The following is a 21,282-nucleotide window of genomic DNA, read 5'->3' on the forward strand; positions in this document are numbered from 1 at the left end:
GTTATTATAGTTTAGCATTTTTTTATTCGTTTTTATTAGTTTGATTTTTATTAATTTTTTAAAGGCTTAGTTTAGTATAGTTCTTATTAGTTTTAGTTTATTGTAATATGGGGTAGCCAGGTGTGAGATTCTACAAGCTCAGGAATCCTTTTTACATTAGCAGATCTGCTATTTGTACTATTGAGATGTAAGCTTGTAGATCAGCTCATTTTGCTATTAAAAAAAATTATCTTACAGGGCTTAAAACTGTCAAGGCTAAATGATTTACAGTATATGAAATATTGACAAAGACTATGATTTTAGTATAGTAAACAGACAATATACCGGTAGTTTCAGTTAGTCATATTTTTTTTTGTAAAGCCTCGTTTTTATTTTTATTTCAGTTAACTAAAATGCTTATTTTTTCCAATTCTAGTTTTCGTTATTCCGTTAACTTGTCTTTAGTTAACCCCAGCATCCTGATCGCGGGGAAGACTTTCGCGGGAAAATAGCAGATCTACAAGCTTGTCGATTGGCTATTTCACAGCGAAAGCTTTCCCCCGCAATAACAGAAAACAGAAAAGACACTATAGTGTACCGTAGAGCCCCCCGAGGGACTCCAGGTCAGCCATAAGCTTTAAGTGGTTAATTCTTAACACATTTAGTACCAGAGTTTTTTAAAAACAGGGTACATCCAGTGCCAGCGCTTCTTACCGTTTACGCTGATCTGTTTAGAGCTGCAGAAGCCTCCACGATGGGTTTACATCCCTGCGTGATGGTCGAGGGTCCCGTCTAACAACTGGAACAATAATATTTCTAACGCGATCCACCATTGCAGAGTGATCGCCCATCGAAAATGGCTCGTTTTCACCACGGTAAAAAAAGATATCGAGATATGGACCTTTTTCTCAAGATCCTATCATTGGAGAGGACGGAAAAGACGTTTTTTTGGGCCCTCATCCGTCCATTCCATTTTACAGGGAGCTAGGATGATTCCTAAGTTGCGTTAGAGCGCCCCATGTGGAAAAAAAAAATTATAATAATTTGAACACACGTAGATCAACGGTTATGGCACTCGACGGGTGTGTTTGCAAAACCGTACATCTACGGTTTTGGCACTCAATGTGTTTTAATAACCCTGTTCTACCCCCCTCAGCGCCCCAGTCTACACCCTCCATCCTCCATCCTCTTTCTACGTCCGCTGCTGCCGGTCATCGTTTCATCAGCCGCACCCTGCAGGAAGCCGGCGGCAGCGGCGCTCCTCCCGTCCCTCCGCTGCGCTCCGCCTGCACCCGGACGCTCTCTCCCGTCCCACCGGCGGCAGTGGCGCCGCCGTCCCCCGCAACCCAGCAGCACATCAGCCTCTCCCGGCCAGTATATACTCAAGTAAATACTACTATAAGTATTCAAAAGTGCAAATTATATACGAAGTGCATTTCATTTTTGTAATACCAATGTAATTAGAACACCCCCCCCCCCCACCTAAAGATTCATAATATATTTTTGTAAGTTGGGTCCTGAGAGTCCCTTCCTAAAAATGTATAGTGGTCAAAAGTACTGTTTTTCTATTTGAAAATGTAGCCGAGTGAGTCGTGTGCTTGCAAAACAAAATAAACCTCAAATTGTACTTAAGTACAGTACTTAAGTAAATGTACTCAGTTACTGTCCACCACTGTCCCCAGCCCACCCAGGAGTCTCTGCAGGGGGTCCCGGGGGCTCCAAACTCAGTGCCTGTTCCAGATCCTCAGTCCCCTCTCCACGGCCAGGTGAAGCCAGGTCACACGCGGAGCTCACAGGACAGGTGCAGGACAGGTGAGTGATCTGTTAAATGGTGATATTTAAACCCATTCAATTGGCTACTTCTGAACAACACGATGAGGAATATAAAAAAGATGAAACAAGCTGTCTTTCGTCCATTTATTAAATCGTTTGGTGATCAAACAAACGAGATGCACGTCTGACTATAGCGGCGGTCAGAGGAGCAGTGCCCCATAGCTCTCACAGGCCCATAGATAAAGCGCCTCTCAGCCCTTCCCAAAGAAATCTTATCGGGGGGGGGGGGGGGGGGGCGGAGACATTACCCAGAGGAGACGAACCTAAGGTGTCCTTGGGCAAAGCATGCAGGCCCGCCAGGCACACACAGACAGTCCATTGTGAGAGCTTGATGTTACTATCGGGCACACTACTACATACATGATAATAAAACATATTGATACTATGTATGACAAGAAATTGAACAAAGAGGGCTAGCATCTCCTTATACATGCCAGCTTACCCAGAGCCAGAACAGGATAATAGCAATGATATCACATGAACATGGTCGGTCATGACCCTGCCATAGATAGCTCTGCCATAGATACAGTAGCTCTGCCATCCTGACTTCAGGTTCTAAATCTACACATTAGTAACAGATTTCGCATCAGGCGGTCGGAGTTCATCATGACAAAGTCACATAGAACCTATGAACAAGGGTAGACTGTTTAACACTAGATGTTCAAGCTTTATATATATAAATCAAACGTTAGTTCATGACAGTTAGGACAGAGCTTAGAGGGTTGGTATGAGGGTTGGTCATTTTCGATTTCTATGGCTATTCAAAAATAGCAGATACTGTATATAAGTATGTAAGTGCCACGCTAATTTGTGCAAATCTTTGAATATATATATTTTTAAAGCGAACATTTGTAACTCAAATCTTTGCTTCTGACGGTCCCTGGAACTAAATATTTTGAGATGGGGGTCGGCGGCCAAATGCATATAATTTTTAGGGTCCTTGACATGAAAAAGTTTGAGAACCACTGATATAGCAACTTAAGTTTTTCAGGAAACCTGTTTTTATGCTTTTTTAATGCTTTTGTATGACGCTGTTGTATGTATCAAATAGGGCATTCGGACAGCAACGATAGCGTTGTTATGTAAACCCAGGGCAAAGTTACGTGCTGTTCCTTTAAGACGGTGGTTTTCAACCTTTTTCAAATCAAGGTCCATTATTTATTTGGCATTTGAGCCACGAACCACCGTTTGATGAGATTTAGCCTCTCAGACCCAAACAATATTTAGATGTCGTTTGATTTTGTCCACAATTCCATGCGGTATTGATGTTGGTACGGTAGGAGAGATAACAGCAAACGTCGATCAAAATAACAATTCTTCTACCTTCTATAGTTGTTTAGTCTTCTTGTAAATTAAGTAATGCAGATGTTTATTCATTTTACACTCTCAAGAGTTAAAGATCTAATGAATAAGGGTCCATTTGGTTACCAACTCTGCATCAAGATCTACAAGCTCACAACGTGTGACGCGTTGTGAGCTTGTAGATCTGCTATTTTCAGAGCGTAACACCCGAGCGCAACCAAACATAAAATGACTTGTCTTTTAGTAATCTACTGGATCTCTTCTTCACTAGTCCATCACTATTTCAGTCTAGTTTTTATTTGTTGACGAAATTGTCAATATATTTAGTCTTAGTTTTAGTCAATTTAGTCAATACTGTTGTTGTTGTTGTTGTTGTTGTTCCAAGGCTCCAGCCTGGCCGAGGAGGAGGACGATACAGATAGCGAGGATGACACCGCTCTCCCTCATCCAGGTCAGCGGACACAGCCGCCTAGAGGGGCCGCGGCGGCAGCAGGAGGAAACACAAGCGCTTCCACGTATAACAAGAGGCCCGAGCCCCCTGCCCCCTCCCCCTCCTCCTCCTCCTCCTCCAATCAGAGGGAGATCCAGCCTTACTCGTCCCACCTGCTGACGGACAGACAGATGAGCTGTCCAGTCAGCCACGGCCACAGGAACTCGGAGGAGATCAACCTGTCCTTCAACACACACTGTGAGTGTGTTCTCCTTTAAACTGTGAAACCTCCTGCAGGACGCACGCACACACTGCTGCCTGACCTGCTTTCCTCGCTCGCTCTCGCATCTTTCTCTCTCTCTCCCTCTCTCTCTCTCTCTCTCTCTCTCTCTCTGTGTCTCTCTCTCATGCTCTCACATTATCTTTTTCTCTCTCATGTCTCTTGTTTTGCTCTCTCAATTTCTCTCTTCCATCTCTCTCTCTCTCTCTCGCTCTCTCTCTCTCTCTCTCTCTCTCTCTCTCTCTCTCTCTCTCTCTCTCTCTCTCTCTCTCTCTCTCATCTCTTTATGTGTCTCTCTGGCTCAATCTCTCTCTGGCTCTCTCTGTCTCTGTCTCTTCGTCTCTCTTCGTCTCTCTGTCTCTCTCTCACCTCTCTCAAATTATCTTTTTCACTCTCATCTGTCTCTTATTTTGCTCTCAATCTCTCTCTCTCTCTCTCTCTCTCGCTCCCATCTCACCCTTTCTCTGACATCTCTCTCTTTCTCTCTCTCTCTGTCATCTCTCTCTCTCTCTCTCTCTCTCTCTCTCTCTCTCTCTCTCTCTCTCTCTCTCTCTCTCTCTCTCTCTCTCTCTCTCTCTCTCCCATCTCTCTCTCCCATCTCTCATTCTTTCTCTCACGTATTTTTTTGATGCAGCAGCTAGCACTGTCACAGTCAAATTAGACTTTATGCATGAGTGAAGGAGGCACTGGAGCAAATGCGGACAATTGAAGCCTTTCTTTTATTAACGGGATGCAATCGAAATAAATGTGACAACGTGTCCATGTCAGTACATCTTCGTCAGGTCATCTCTGCAATGACGATATTGCAGAGATGACGTTGTTTGGAGTACTATCAGATCACCAATTAATTCGGAGGAGCATAAAAGATCGTTTTGCCTTTGCATCTATATTATTGGACTGGAAGTCAACATTGGCCCCTAAAGCATCTGTATGGCTTAAAGACCTCAGGATGTACAGTATCTAAATTTAGGGGGGGATCACCGGGGAAATGTGAATGAGTATGGGGCAGTGGTGTAAAGTAACTATGTACATTTACTCAAGTACTGTACTTAAGTACAATTTTTAGATATTTTGACCTTACTGGAGTATTTCTAATTTTCAGTACTTTTACTTCTACTCCACTACATCTCAGAGGCAAATATTATACTTTTACTCCACTACAATTATTTGAAAACTTTAGTTACTAGTTACTTTGCAGATATGAATTACTACATTATAAAACATCGATTAACCACTTTAGCCCATTCTATACATAGGCTATTTGAAAATAGCCGATCTACAAGCTCACAACGTGTCGCATCGCCACGCGTTGTGAGCTTGTAGATCTGCTATTTTCAAACATTTTAGTACTTTTACTTTTGGTACTTTGAAGTACATTTTGATACCAATACTTTTGTACTTTTACTCAAGTAAATTTTGAATTCCGGACTTTTACTTGTAACAGAGTACTTCTACATTGCAGTATTGATACTTTTACTTTAAGTAAAACATTTGAGTATCCACCACTATGTATGGGGCCCTTATGATTAAACATATTGCTAAATTAAAGACGCTACAGCCAGGACAAATAAAACAACTGACACGTTGACAAGCTCCATGTCAACACATGTTATAGTAATCAGAGTGAACGGCTGTGCATATAATATGCCTGTACTATGAGGGAGTGCCAGGTAGGATAGGAAGGAAATGATCATTTCTGTTGAATTTCTGTTTAATTAATTTCTGTTTTTTTTAATAATAATAATAATAAACTTTATTTGTATAGCACCTTTCATGACATTAAATGCAGCTCAAAGTGCTTTACAGAGCAAGAATACAATTACAACTAATTTAACAATAAAGCAAAAAAGAAAAGCAAAAGCATAAAAGAACATTAAAATAATAGCAAAAGGCAGTGAATCAGGCAATTGAGTTTATTTTATGTTATTATTCTTGGGTTATGTAATTGTTTTTTTAAATTCTCTGTATGTTGGACCGGGGGTGGGGGGGTGGCTAGATGTTAGGGCAAAAAAGAAAAGAAAACATTTGACTTTTGACATAAATAAAATCAATAAATACATATATATATTATATTTAAAAACATTTTAAAGGAAAAGGAAAAAAAGAAAGGCTTCAATTGTCTGAGTTTGCTCCAGTGCCTTCTTTCTTCATGCCTTACGAGTCCCGCTCCTGAGATGCACTGGACCAGCCTGAACACGTGTGTGTGTGTGTGTGTGTGTGTGTGTGTGTGTGTGTGTGTGTGTGTGTGTGTGTGTGTGTGTGTGTGTGTGTGTGTGTGTGTGTGTGTGTGTGTGTGTGTGTGTGTGTGTGTGTGTGTGTGTGTGTGTGTGTGTGTGTGTGTGTGTGTGTGTGTGTGTGTGTGTGTGTGTGACCTGCTATCATTTAGATAGCAGGTTATTGAGACCGATGCTAGGTGTGTTGTTTACCTGGTATCCTATAGTTTCAATGTACAGATTATTGTTTTGATAGTATATTGTTTAGACTGATGCTAGGTTCTTGGTTTACTTGTGATGCTAGTTTACTGAGGCACTACACTGTCTCTCTGCATTTTATATACGAGTTTACCTTGCTTATTGTATATAAGTTGCTCTGCTAAATGCCTAAATTGTAAAATTGTGTGTGTGTGTGTGTGTGTGTGTGTGTGTGTGTGTGTGTGTGTGTGTGCGTGCACACGTCTTCATGCGTGTGTGCGTGCATGTGAAAGATAGATACTCTCTGTGTGTATGTATGTCTTCATATTGTCAGCTTTGGGGAATGAATGTAGTATCTGTACATCAATTAGATTTGTAATCAATATTATAATATTGTCTGTGTGCGTGTGTGTGCGTGTGTGTGCTGTGTGTGTGTGTGTGTGTGTGTGTGTGTGTGTGTGTGTGTGTGTGTGTGTGTTATACAGTGGGCTCTTACAATGAGTCGGACAGTGAGGGGTCAGTGCCTGACCTGGAAGAGCCAGAGGTGGCGCCACTGAGACCCTTAGAGCCCCAAGTAAGTCGGAGAGAGAAGGAGCTTTAAAAAAAAAAAAACACTTGACTCATCATAAAACAACAGAGCTGCACTCAAGTGCAGAACTGAAAGGTCAATTACTGTACACAGTCATATTGGGAGGGTTGCTTTAACTCTGAGAGTGTAACAATTAATCCTAAAGTACTTGTAGACCCATAGAGTACATTGTACAGGAAGCAGTCTGACATAATTACTTCTACCAAATAAAAACCAGTGGTGGAAAAAGTACTTGAATGTTTTACTTAAGTAAAAGTATCAATACTGCAATGCAGAAATACTCTGTTACAAGTAAAAGTCCGGAATTCAAAATTTACTTAAAGGGATACTTCACTTTCGGGCCGGGGACACATTTAAAAAAAATATTAAAAATAAATGAAAAAAGTTATGGAAAATTCATGGCCCCCTCACGACACGCAGTGTCCTACTAATGTGTGAGGGGGCCATGAATTTTCCATAACTTTTTTCATTTATTTTTAATATTTTTTTTAAATGTGTCCCCGGCCCGAAAGTGAAGTATCCCTTTAAGTACAAAAGTATTGGTATCAAAATGTACTTAAAGTACCAAAAGTAAAAGTACAAAAATGTTTGAAAATAGCAGATCTACAAGCTCACAACGCGTCGCCATGCGACGCGTTGTGAGCTTGTAGATCGGCTATTTTCAAATAGCCTAGGTATAAAATACGGCGAAAGTGGTTAATGTATGTTTCATAATGTAATAAATCTGAAAAGTAACTAGTAACTAAAGTTTTCAAATAATTGTAGTGGAGTAAAAGTACAATATTTGCCTCTGAGATGTAGTGAAGTAGAAGTAAAAGTATTGGAAATTGGAAATACTCAAGTAAAGTACAAATACCTCACAACTGTACTTAAGTACAGTACTTGAGTAAATGTACTTAGTTACTTTCCACCATTGCTGTTGACCCATAGAGTACATTGTAATGGAAGCAGTCTGACATAATAACTTCTACCAAATAAAAACACACATGCAATATGAATTCAATTTCATAACATTGTGATATTGATATATTTGCAATACACTGGGCAGCCCTACGCGGTAAAATATATATTTTTTACCGTTATTAATTTAACAGCAATTAGTAACTCTCTCACCATTTGAGAGGTACTTGTACCGTGAGGATTTTTCCTGTGCACCGTCTGTAGTGTGTCGCACCTCATCTCCATGCCGTAGCCTAGCAACTGAATAATTAGCTAATGTGTTTTAGATTTCTAGTGCTAAGCAGCTTTGTACCCGATCAGCTCTGCTCCTTCACACCCAGATTATATGATAGATCTCTGTTCTGTATGATAGAATAGCGAATCATCATATCATATCGTCGCTGCCGGGCAGAAACCTCTTATATCCATATTCGAACTTTTTGTGTTCTATCATAAATCATCAACGCCCTACTTGATCACACTACAGCGTCACACCAAAGCATCAAAAGTAGCAGATCTACAAGCTCGAAACGCGGCGCGAAGCGACACATTTCGAGCTTGTAGATCTGCTACTTTTGCTGTTTTTGAATTTGAATCTTGAAAAGTAACAGTTTGGGACCTATGAGGTTTACACCCGACAGAGACGATATAGAATCTATATGATAAATGCATTATCCTAGTGCCCCAGATGTATACAAATGACACCAGGATCTGAATGTTAGAACCAGTGCATTTACTGCATTAATATCCACTTAAATCCTACAGCAGGGGTCTTCAACGTTTTTCAGGCCAAGGACCTTTTAGCTGAGAGAGTGATGAAGCAGGGACCCCCACACTACATATTGTATAACATTGTGTTGCAGATTAAACCTTTTCATAGCCCCTGTTGAAGGCCAATGCCCTACAGTATAGGTATAGCTACTTATTTGAGTCCCCAGGGATCTATACTGGGCCCCCTCCGTTTTATTAGGGCTGCAACTATTATAATTCTAATAGATTATTTTTCAATAATCAATTAAATTGAATAGTTCGATTAACTGTTGAAGCCCTACCGTGGCGTCTACACTAAATATCTTCACAAGAACATGTGATCTATAAGCTCACAATAGCATCACAACACAACACGTTGTGAGCTTGTAGGTCTGCTATTTTTCCGCTGAATGTTCGCCCCCAGAATATTATATGGGCCAGAAGAATATGGACCAGAATATTATATGGAGCTCCATTAACCCATTAAAGCCGGGAAGGCATTTTTGCCATTTTAGATTTTAGCTAAAAATAATTATTTTATACTTTTGGCTATTAAAAAATTGCAGATATACAAGCTCATATGAGCTTATAGATCTGCAATTTCGTGAAAAATGTGTGCAAATCTTTGAATATAGATATTTTTAAAGCGAATATTTTTTACTCAAATCTTTGCTTCTGGGGGGTCCCTGGAACAAATATTTTGAGATGGGGTTCGGCGGCCAATACATATTACATTGGGTGGTCCTTGACATGAAAAGGTTTGAGCACCACTGATATAGCAACATGGGTTTTTCAGAAAACTGTTATGAATCAGAAGACATTTTGTAGAATGGGCCTCAGGTCTTGATGCGGTTGTTGTGTTGTTTCAGTCCATCTCTCCAGGAGACGAAGGGATGAACCGACCCAAACAGAGCAGGAGTGAGAAGAAGGCTCGCAAGGTACCAGTGTTCATTTCATCCACTGAAACTATTACCAGAAATGTTTGTCCACTACTTTTCTTCACTGACGAAAAAATAAATAAAAGCTGAATAAAAACTAAGCTATGATGACTAAAACTATGACCATATAACATATTAAAAACTAGTTAGGGAAGGACTAGTGGAGAAGAGATCCAGTAGAACTACAAGACAAGTCATTTTATGCTTTTTCATTTGTTTTTATTTTTATTAAATTTTATTGATGCATTTCATTAGTCCCTTTATTTTATGTAAAGTGTTTTTTTTTAAAGTTTATTTTTCATCTTTTGAAAAGGCTTAGTTTTATTTGTGTATTTGTTGTTTAGTTTGAGTTTTTCTAGTTTATTTCTTAGATAACTGTGTGTGTGCGTGCGTGCGTGCGTGCATGCGTGTGTACAGGCGATGTCTAAGCTGGGTCTGAAGCCGGTCCACGGTGTGACCAGAATCACCATCAGGAAGTCCAAGAGCATCCTGTTTGTCATCAGCAGACCAGACGTGTTCAAGAGCCCTGCGTCTGACATCTACATCGTGTTTGGAGAGGCCAAGGTTGGTGTCTTAAACATCTTTAGCATATCGCTGTGGGGCAGAAACCTCTGTAGATCCGCTATTTTTGCTACTTTTGAATGTCGCTAGTATGACGAAGTCGGGCGTTAATATACGGAAAAACATAAAAAGTTAAAATAACGAGATACAAGGTTTCTGCCCGACAGCAACTATATAGCATCGCATATATCAGTGGTTCTCAAACGTGGGGTTCAGGTCACCTATACATAGTTTTTGATTTTTTTATCCCAAATTACATTGTTACTTTTCACTCTAGCACCTATATTCATGCCGTATTTTACTACTTTGATTTAGACCCTACTGTAACTATTCCTAACATTATAATCACGATTACTATCTCGTTATTATAATATGATGATGGTGACCGCAACATTTCAAGTGAACCAACACAGTTGAAAGCATAATGTTCACTCTCTCTCTTTCATTTTGTGTTTTCAATCTCTTAAAATATTCAATGTCAATATTCAGTGTAACAGTAGTGGCCCAGAACCTCTGCCTGATGATCAAAACACTAATATCTCCCCTGTTCAAGAGGGAATTCTCCTTTAGGCCAGTGGTTAAGATGTTGGCTTTCCACGCTGGAGACCCGGGTTTGAACCCCGGGCGTTACACAAGTTCAAACAGTTCATATATTGTACTGTATATATTACAGGTCGTTAACCACTAGACTTAGTAAACCAGACCTGAGTTGTCTCTGTACTTGGACTTCTTTTCCGTCTACACCAAATCTCTTTGCCAAAAATATCCGATCTATAAGCTCACAATGTGTTGTGAGCTTGTAGATCGGCTATTTTTGGCTAATGTTCCCCCTGGAATATGGATGCTGGGGTCGTTCAAGTGATTAATATAATATACAAAAACGGCTCATATACTGTGTAGCCTACAGTGAGATTTTTCTGGGTGTCCCTTATTTTTCTTGGAAAATATGGGACGCTTGGTCGGGTGTCCCTTATTTCCCCTATTTCAGGTAGTTGGCAACCCTGAGTGTTGGGCAGGTATCAGTGCCACTCCAGCTGAAACCATACTCGGAGGTAGCAATCGTTATAAAGCTTTACTTAAAGGGGTAGTTCACCCCCAAAATAACTTTTTTTCTATTGATTACTGACCATCTGGAGCCTTGAATTCATAGATATTTTTTTGTTTTTGTCACATTCCTAAGCCAATAATTTGATTATAATAAATGTGTCCCCATTGATTCCGGTAGGAGACACAAATGCATTTGTGTCTCCTACCGGAATCAATGGGGCTAAATTTATTATAATCAAATAATAAAGGAAGGAATGCGACAAAAACAAAAAAATATCCATGAATTCAAGGCTCCATGGGGTGAGTAATCAATAGAAAAAAAGTTATTTGGGGGGTGAACTACCCCTTTAAGGCTGTTTTGCTGCTCCTGACCCTACAGACATCAGCCTCTGAGCAGTCAGTTTGCTGAATGGGTCTAACGTTACTTTGTTCCTCTTAAGAAACCTGTCCATATCTTCCTTTCATCTATAGCCTCCGACACCTGCTGACAGGTAATGTTAGGAAGAGTGCATTTGCTGTCTATGTAAGGGAGGGGGTACGCAAATGTGTACATTTTGCCCCAGAGATAATATGTTGAGGGGAAAACTTCAGAGAATATCCGTTTTGGTTAGAACTGATTGAATATACAATTTTACTTTTTAAAAATTCAATAATAAGATAATAATAAGAGGATAATAAGATATTGTTAAATTCCAAATATTATCAAAATATTCTGCGACCCCTCCTGAACTGGCAACCACTTTGACAAACCCTGGCATATACTGTAGTATAGTACATTATATTATAGAAGATACAGTATAGCATTACTGTGTTATCAGCTAGCTAGCGAGTTGCTGTGCTGGTTGCGTAGGTGAAATAGGCTCTCCCTCCTCCCTCCCTCCCTCCTTCTAGCATATAGGAGACAAAACAATTCTATCGTCGCTGTCGGGCAGAAACTTTGTATCTCCATGTATAATTTTCTTAAGATATTATGTTTTCTCAATAATGAATGCCTCATTTTATACTTTGTCATATGGCAGTATCTAAAAAAAAAGTTGTGAAAATAGCCGATGTACAAGCTCAGGATGTGATGCGTTGTGAGTAAATATAGTATAAATATCTAAACAATGAAAAGTATTAACAAGAGCTTGTGATTAAATAATAACTCCACTGGATCCATTGGAACGCATGGTTCTCTCTTTTGGACATACAATGCTTGTACCTGACAGTGACAACAGTTAGAGCAGTGGGTTAGTGGTAAACGTCTCCCTCTGTGATGTCAAGGTGACCTTGATTTCTCAAATATGCCTGCTGTTCTATTTCTGTTGTTCTCTCTCCTCTCTCTCTCCCCATCCCTCTCTCCCTCCCTCCATTCACTGATCCCTTTGTCCTCTCTCTCTCGCTCCCTCTTTCTTTCTTTCTTTCTCTCTCACTCTGTGTCTGTACATCTCTCTCTTTCACTCTCTCTGTGTCTCTGTCTCCCACCCTCTCTCCCTCTCTCCCTCCCTCTCTGTGTCTCTCTCTCTCTCTCTCTCTCCCTCTCTCTCTCTCTCGTTCTCTCTCTCTGTGTCTCTATCTCTCTCTCTCTCTGTCTGTCTCTATCTCTCTCTGTGTGTGTCTCTCTCTCTCTCTGCCTCTCTCTCTGTGTCTCTGTCTGTCTCTCTCTCTCTCTCTCTGTGTCTCTATCTCTCTCTCTCTCTGTCTGTCTCTCTCTGTGTGTGTCTCTCTCTCTCCCTCTCTCTCTCTCTCTCTCTCTCTCTCTCTGTGTCTCTCTCTCTCTCTCTCTCTCTCTCTGTCTGTCTGTCTGTCTGTCTGTCTGTCTGTCTGTCTGTCTGTCTGTCTGTCTGTCTGTCTGTCTGTCTGTCTGTCTGTCTGTCTGTCTGTCTCTCTCTCTCTCTCTCTCTCTCTCTCTCTCTCTCTCTCTCTCTCTCTCTCTCTCTCTCTCTCTCTCTCTCTCTCTCTCTCTCTCTCTCTTTCTCTCCGTGTCTCTCTCTCTCTATCTCTCCTGTGTATGTCCAGATTGAGGACCTGTCTCAGCAGGTCCACAAGGCAGCGGCGGAGAAGTTCAAGGTCCCCGTGGCTTCGTCCTCGTCGTCCCCCCTGGCTCCGCCCATCCCACCCAGCCTCACCATCAAGGAGGAGAGCGAGGAAGAGGAGGGAGAGGTAATAGCCGCGCCTTTGTCTCCTCTGAGGCTCATTTAATAGACCGTTTTCAGACTGACAACAAATCATACACTGTGCCACAGGTGTCGCCCCATTACACACTGGGACGCGCCCGGGGCTAGGCCTGTCACAATAATTACGTAATCGCCTAATCGCAATTGGGGCAGCTATGGTTAGAGAGCCCGCCTGGGAACCGGGAGGTCCAAGGTATACCATTCTAGCCCTCAGCAATGTGTCGAAGTGTCCCTGAGCAAGACACTTAACCAGTGGTGGAAAGTAACTAAGTACATTTACTTAAGTACTGTAATGTTTAAGTATTTGTACTTTACTTGAGTATTTCCAATTTCCATTACTTTTACTTTACTCCACTACTATCTCAGAGGCAAATATTGTACTTTTACTCCACTACAATTATTTGAAAACTTTAGTTACTAGTTACTTTTAAGATATAAATGATTATATTATAAAACATACACTAACTACTTTACTACTATTTTTTACTACGTACATTTTGAATTCGGGACTTTTACTTGTAACAGAGTACTTCTACATTGCAATATTGATACTTTTACTTAAGTAAAACATTTGAGTACTTTTTCCACCACTGCACTTAACCCCTAACTGCTCCCCCCTCCGCGCTCCTCTGTGGGCAGCACTCAGCTGCACTCAGCTATATATATATATATTATATATATATATGACTGTATAACATCAAAATAAATAAATAGTGGAAGTAGCAGATCTGCTAGATCTACGAGCTGTTTCCACTTTTTTATATATTTAAAGTCATGAAATGATGTCAGGCATTTCTTTAAGCTACTAGAGGTCAGTTTGCTTGCTTCAGAAAGGAGGGGATGAAGCCAACATGCCATTGCTTTATTTGGTTGGTACTTGGTAGCGGTTCTGTCTTAATGAAACCTTGATATAGTCTAATAACGGCTTGGACTTCATGTGGCCAGTCTGTGACATGACTCATCTACTATGACGCATATATCTATGATGTATGACTCCATAATTGGGCAAGGTTTCAGCTCAGATCATGCCCACCACTGACTTCCATTATAAAAGTCAGTGGGACATCCGGGACAACGCTCCACACGTCCCAGAACTCTTCTCCCTTCTGGTTCCTAAACTGTGGAACAAACACAGGTCTGCTCAGGGACTACAGATGGAAATGAACTAACTCTGGCTAACTCTGGCTCATTCACGTGGATGTGAAAACTGACATGTTGATTAATGTGCACTGTCCCTGATAAATGAATAAATAAATAAACTCCCCATTGCAGTTAGAACTGCAGATTCACTCCCAATCTCCCGTCGTAATCTGAACCTCTGAACTCACCTCTTCAGACCTTAGCCTGTAGCACTTGACCTAGCCTTGGTGACCATGCGGTCTTAGAGAGCATCTTATCTAGATGCTAATGTAGGTTCATTTGTTTACCTGGCATCCTATAGTTTCTATAGTTTCAATGTAAAGATTATATATATTTTTATATTACATTATATTGTTCAGACTGATACTAGGTTCTTGATCCTAGATTACTGAGGCACTACACCGTCTCTCCGGATAAAGAGCGTCTGCTAAATGCCTAAATTTAAAAATTAAAAAATACATTTTAAAAAGTTTAAAGTTAAACATTTGTAAAACATACAGTAGCCTACAGTATGTGAGAAGAATGATCGATCAGATTACTACCGGAACAGACAGACATCACAGGTTTACAGGTGTGGCTCACCTCCTATAGAGCCAGACCAAGGCCCTCATTGGAAACAAGTCCGCAAGGACTTTTATGAACGGACCTGTTAGACAAAGTATTTTAAATGTAACTGTGCTGTTTTACATTTTTTGCCTAATAAAATATTCAATCAATCAAAAAAGACCATAGAAACTTGACACAGTGCAGCTTTAATGCAATCTGTGTGGACAGAGTACAAGGCTGTTTCTCAGCTTAGAAGCTCATAGACTTACAACAAGTTGAACAGAGAAATATTGCATTCATTTATCTGGTCCTGACTTCACAGTCGATGCAACATTGTGGCGACAGTGCAGAAACCAGGTGTGGGCCGTTCATCTGGAGGTTTATAGCTGGGAAAATTCTCATTCTACTACTCTGCCACCAAAATGTGGAATGCCCTGACCACCATCCATTAAAGGATGTGTATCACTGTGGTTTCTTTCAAAATTGGCCTGAAAAACACATCTATCAGGAGACCACAAGCCTAGGTAAATGTAATTCCCATCGAATTAAACAATATGAAATAACAAGATGTTTGTACTTTGTATTATCTCCATCTTTATCCATCGCTAAACAGAACAACAGTTTGTTCTTCCCTCTGGTAGTTGGCATAGATGTTGTGTGTGCCATGTTCCCGTGGGGAAATGTTTTGTTGTTACACTGACAGATCTGTGGATGATTTGTTTTCCTGTTCTTGTTCTATGAGTGCTCAGCTTTTATTAACTCATTGACTGCCAGAGTTAAAACCTCGTTCATAGCAGCCCTTGCCAGCGATTTTCGTGTTTTTTTGTTTCGTTATTTTGTTATTTAATTCACATCTAGAAAGTCTACCTTGACACTTGAATCGTTTCGATCGTTCCACCACTAGAGCGCAGCACATACCAAGCTTGATCGCCTCTCGATCACACTCGCCCCCTCCCAGACCCACTCACACAGTGAAACACATGAACCGGAAGTGAAATGTCTCACATTCTGTTATCGGCGAAAATTACTTTGTGATACACAACGGGGACCCGTGTTCGTCACCCAGACCATAGATTATAGGAGGGGAGGTCTCCGATCGCTTTTCATAGCGTGTGAAAAACCGTTTGTTTCCCTATTATGGTCGAAAATGACTGGGGGGAAAATGTAAAACCGAAAACGGAACCCAAGTCATGGAACCGGATGCAGTGGTGGTTGAAGTAAGTGGAACCCGAAACTTAGCCTGATTCATAACAGAATAGCGTGATCAGAGCATAAAGATCAATAAAGACGTTAGATCGCATTAATGCGATCCTGGCGGCCAAGCGCGCTATTTATTAGATCGCGTTAATGCGATAATGGCGGCCAATGAGTTAAGGGGGTTTATGTAATTCACTGCCACCGTTTTTTCTTTTCCTCCTTTGTATATATTGTGTTTTGTATTTGTTTATGGCATGTTTTGTGCTACTTTTTTATTCTATGTTGATCAATTGAATACATAAGACTTTTTGTGTTATCCTTTTAACCTTAGTGTGTGATTGTACCACATGCTGTTTACAATTTCTGACTAATAAGTATTCAATGAATCAATCAATCAAAGCTCCTATTCTAATCTAACCCCCCCGCCCTCTCTCTCTTTCTCTGTGTCAGGTGGATGAGGGAGGTCTGGAGCAGAGGGACATTGAGCTGGTGATGGCGCAGGCCAACGTTTCGCGAGCTAAGGCCGTCCGCGCGCTCAGACACAACAAGAACGACATTGTCAACGCTATCATGGTGAGAGGAGGAGGAGGGGAGGGAGGGTAGATATGGGCTAAATGAAAGAACGGCAAACACATGAGTAAATACTTAATACTTTTACATTTAGTGAATGCAGACAGACTGTCTTGAGAGTTACTGCATCTTTACAGGATTTATAGAAAAGCAGTTCAACGTTAAGGCCACTAGGTGGCAGGATTAATCCACTGAGCTGCATGTAGCTACATAACAGTAGGTGGTTCTCAACTTCAGTCCTGGAAAGCCAGATTTCTGTCATTGTCCTCAATTCCCCCCTACGTGTTCTAAGTAGAATGAAAGCCAACCATATTCTGAATCCAAAAGACCAACATTGAAAGAGATCTTTTCACACATCTGTGTACATTTTTTTTAAATAATCACATCTCTCCTCTCCTCTCCTCTCCTCTCCTCTCCTCTCCTCTCCTCTCCTCTCCTCTCCTCTCCTCTCCTCTCCTCTCCTCTCCTGTAGGAGCTGACCATGTGAGTGATGTCCCCTGACCTGCCTTCCAAGCCGCCAGCCAATCAAACGTAAACGCCACTGGCTCCTCTGTATCGCTGCTATGTTGCAACCCCACTATCTGCTCAATAAAGTCTGTTGGATCATGTCTGAGAGAGCTGTGACTCCTTTACTTTCATCAAGCTTTGTTGTCATGGAAATGACTATTGACACGTGTGATCTATCACGTGTGATCGATCTATCTGTCTGTCTGTCTGTATGTCAACCTTTTTGAGTCTCATAAATTGTGTGTCCACTGTAGAAAATATGCAACAAAAAGAAAATCTGTATTTTATACAGTTTTTAATTAAATGTAACACCTGATATTTTATTTTGAAGGAACATGCTCTTTTACAATAGTGGAACCAAGTATCTTGATTATATTAATTCATTTTTAAATAATGCATAACTGACATTATGAACAACAAAACAATTGGACACAAATAAATCTATATCTCAATTGATCTACATAATTCAATTTTTTGTATTTTGCTCACAAATCTCTGTTTTATAAAACATTTTCCAATTGACATGCTTTGCATTGACAATTTCCCTTATAGCATAGATAAGGCTATTTGGTTCATTTTCCTTCTATTTCCTATTTTCCTGCTCCAACATATTTGAGGAGGTGGGACTTATCAGGCCATTCAATTCTAATGAGGATCACCTCATTGACTGTCAATCAAACATCTGTTGACTGACAGCAGTCAAGTACAGCTCAGAGTCAGACTTGTTTCTAACATTGCGTGTTGCAATCTTTTTTTCAACACAAGATGGCTACAGGAAAATCGTACGGGGCATGATCTATTGCTATATATAACAATAGGGACACTATAAATTTAAATTGCCTTTACTCCAGTGACTTTATTACTGGCTTGTGAAAAGACTACTTCGTAATTTTTTTATAAGTGTAGTCCTTGTGACAAGCTTCACAGCCTGGATAGATGACACCCCACATAGTTGTAGCTAAAACCAACGTAAATCAAACATTCAAAATAAACAAGTATAACAAAAGGAGAGTCAAAATATCACAGTCCATAAAGAAACATAAAAGATGAGAAAAAATATTTGCCAGAAACTTCTTTTAGGGAGCAACATACTGTAAATCAACATCTGCTAGGCCTGGCCCTGGCCCTTCTGCAGACAAACATGCACTGGATATGGTTATACAGTAATTATTAACTTCGTGTCACCAGACTTTCCACCATGGAGGAAAGCCTGGTAATCGTTATTAAATGGCCCGTGTGATCCAGTCTAGGCCACGCCTACTGAAGAAGAAATAAATAAATGCTAAATCGAATAACTACTAGTTTAGTCTCGCCAGTCGCTACGAGTTGGAATAAATGATGGATATACCAAACAAACTATTTCTACAAGCTAAACTACGCCGCATCAAGGGTTTTATCGGGTAGGCCCTAAAATTAAAATGCCCTTGATCGCGGGGAATTATTTGGGGGTGATGCACCCGAAAACCCGAAAATGGTGTACCTAGTTTTGGACCTAGAAGTCAAAGTAAGCTAATTGTAACAGAAAGTGTTTCTTCACAGACCATTGCTCTGAAGTAACTAGAACACCATACTAAAAGTCCTAACAATCCTAGTTGCAGATTTTTTAAAAATTGGCATCAAAAGGCCATATACAGTTATGGTGGACATGGTGATGTCCACCAATTACTTTCAAGGACCCTCATGTTTCCTTGAGGGGGTTCCAACAATGGCCCCTTTTGGGTGTGTACACTCTCAGAGTTTGAAATAAAAACCACTGTGCTACACTAAATGGAACAGAGCCTTCATTAGTATCATTGGTAACGGCCACGCCTCCCGGGGCTCAAGGCTGCTTCCGTCAGCGCACCTGCCTCAGATTGACCAATCACAGATTGGTGTCAACCCGCTTACTTGTGTTGACAGACACGCCAATTTGCAAGTGCACCATGTTCCAGCTCTCCCCATGCAGCTGACAACAAATCACCCACCCGTTCCCTCAGATCCAGCGATGCCAACCTCCTCAAATTCCCCACCAAAAAAACCAAGCACACCTGGGGTGATAGGGCATTTTCCATTGCAGCACCCACCCTCTGGAACCCACTCCCACCTCACATCAAAACCGCCCCCACCCTTGCCGTGTTCAAAACCTCCCTCAAAACCCACCTCTTCAGAACTGCTTTTCCCACCTAGCCTGATCTCCTACCACCTTTTCAACTGCCATCCAACTTTTGTTTTATTCCCTGGCCCTCTGCAGCCTTTTTAACTTTTTAACTTTTATTCTCTAGATTCTCTTATTAAAGTTGTTTTGTTTTGTTTTGTTTTTATTTTGCTCTTCTTAGTTCTATGTAAAGCGTCTTTGAGTATTCAGAAATGCGCTATATAAATCCCAGGTATTATTATTATTATTATTAAATCAACGATGTAGTGGTATTTAATATGAGGCTGATTCAACCCGGCAAGGAGAAAAAGAGGTCCACAAACTGCTGTTGTAATGAGGCAATTAACCCCTGCTGTCTGGCCTGGTCAGAAAATACTTTCCCAAGCGCTCGGGTGACACAGGGCTAAACTACCTGCTCAAAACCGCAGAGTCTAGGGGTTTGAAATCCACTGCGGTGCATCCGGCTTGACCGAGTGTCTATATGAACCCAATTGGCCGTGCACCTTTGCGGCCAATTGTATTGAAAATGTGTGTTAACTACTTGAAGCTTCATCGTGTAATAGTGCATGTAACTGGCATTTGCTGGTGAAATGGATGTAGCACAGTCAATTGAGGTAGATCCCCATTCCTGTATTGGGGATCCGTTATTTGTGTGTGTTGCGATCAAATCCGTTGGTTGAACCCAACTAGTGGGCACCTGAGTTTGATTGGGTGGAGGAACTGTACCGGGCATGATTCAGTGAGACACGGAAGTGTGACAGACACACTAGGGAACACGGGAATGCAGCGGAGCGATAACTGTGGTGTGTGCATTCAGGGGCTCAGGCACAGACAATGTTAAGGATTTATTTTCCACTAACAGCATTTAGTTTTAGTCTTCGTCCAACTTGAACATGACGACCACGGAGTGGCACACAAAGACCGGAGTTGTTCGAGAACGCAGGCAGACGATGGAGTGTCGCATGGCGTCGTATCAGCAGAATGGTCCTGGGGCAAACAGAGAACCAAGGGCCACCATGGGAAGATGGTACAGTAGGTGCCCACACTTGTATTGTCTCTGTGTTTTTAAATGCCAAAGCAATTATATTTGTGTACAACCAGATGCTAGAATGATAGTTATAAATCATGATTCGTGATTATTCATAGCTTGCTGATGTAATCACACTTTTCGTTTATACGGGAAGTGATTGGGATTGGACCTTAAGGGACTTTTTTAAGTTTTGACACAGTGAGTGGGCATGGCTCTCCCCCCAGAACTGGAGACTCAGGCTCCAAAAGGGTCTTTAGGGGACCTCACGCAACTTCACATTTTGTGTTGTTCTGGGAACATCTTCACACATGATCATAGGGCTAAAAACTAAACTAAAATAGAAAACTGCAAAGAGCTGTACCCAGGGTTGAGTAAAAGGTAGTGTCATGGTCATGCCCTCACATTCCCTTCTCCAGTCTGACTATGAGCTCTCTCCTCTGGCCTTCCTCTCTTTTTTCAAGGAACATCTTGAAAGGAAGCGTTGTGCAGTCCGCACTCTAGATATATTATAACTCTATGGGATGCGCCATGACACTCATGGGTGGCAAACCTCGCAGCGGAAGTTCGTTTAAATACATTGCAGTGGATGGAGCCGGCTGGAGCAGCTCATGAACAAACATTATTTCTGAATGATTGCGACCTTTGTCATATAATCGTTTCAGGAATATAGAAGAAGACATATCACAGGTTGTTTTCTTATCACTTGATTTCGATGTGCACAGTACACAATTTTATTGAGGCATCTAAACGGCGGCAGGTATCGTTTCTGTCTCGGAGGTATCGCGATACTTTGGCCGTTCAGAAACATACTTTGTGCTCTTTAGATACCTCTATACAATTATACAGTGTGCACATCGAAAAGCAACACAGCAGAAAACAATCTGCTTTTATCTTCCTGGGCCGAGTAATTTATAAAGGTCTCAATCGTTCAGAAATAGTGCTC

At 41.0% G+C, this 21,282-nt stretch overlaps 1 protein-coding gene across 1 annotated transcript in view; it reads left to right on the forward strand.

Annotated features, from left to right (window-relative positions):
- nacad (NAC alpha domain containing) overlaps positions 1–17,245 on the forward strand; it is a gene marked incomplete at its 5' end in the record, with an annotated part of 50,622 nt that extends 33,377 nt beyond the window's left edge. Inside the window, 9 exons of the mRNA XM_080425972.1 lie at positions 1,136–1,365; positions 1,662–1,791; positions 3,500–3,802; positions 6,721–6,809; positions 9,383–9,451; positions 9,869–10,015; positions 13,058–13,201; positions 16,549–16,671; positions 17,141–17,245. Of these exons, the coding sequence (XP_080282098.1) occupies positions 1,136–1,365; positions 1,662–1,791; positions 3,500–3,802; positions 6,721–6,809; positions 9,383–9,451; positions 9,869–10,015; positions 13,058–13,201; positions 16,549–16,671; positions 17,141–17,155 (1,250 nt within the window). The 3' untranslated portion in view covers positions 17,156–17,245. The remainder of the gene's footprint in view (positions 1–1,135; positions 1,366–1,661; positions 1,792–3,499; positions 3,803–6,720; positions 6,810–9,382; positions 9,452–9,868; positions 10,016–13,057; positions 13,202–16,548; positions 16,672–17,140) is intronic.
- Positions 17,246–21,282: the final 4,037 nt, after the last annotated feature.

This window comes from Gymnoscopelus braueri (genome assembly GCF_963280865.1).
Source record: "Gymnoscopelus braueri genome assembly, chromosome: 4".
Lineage (NCBI taxonomy): Eukaryota > Metazoa > Chordata > Actinopteri > Myctophiformes > Myctophidae > Gymnoscopelus > Gymnoscopelus braueri.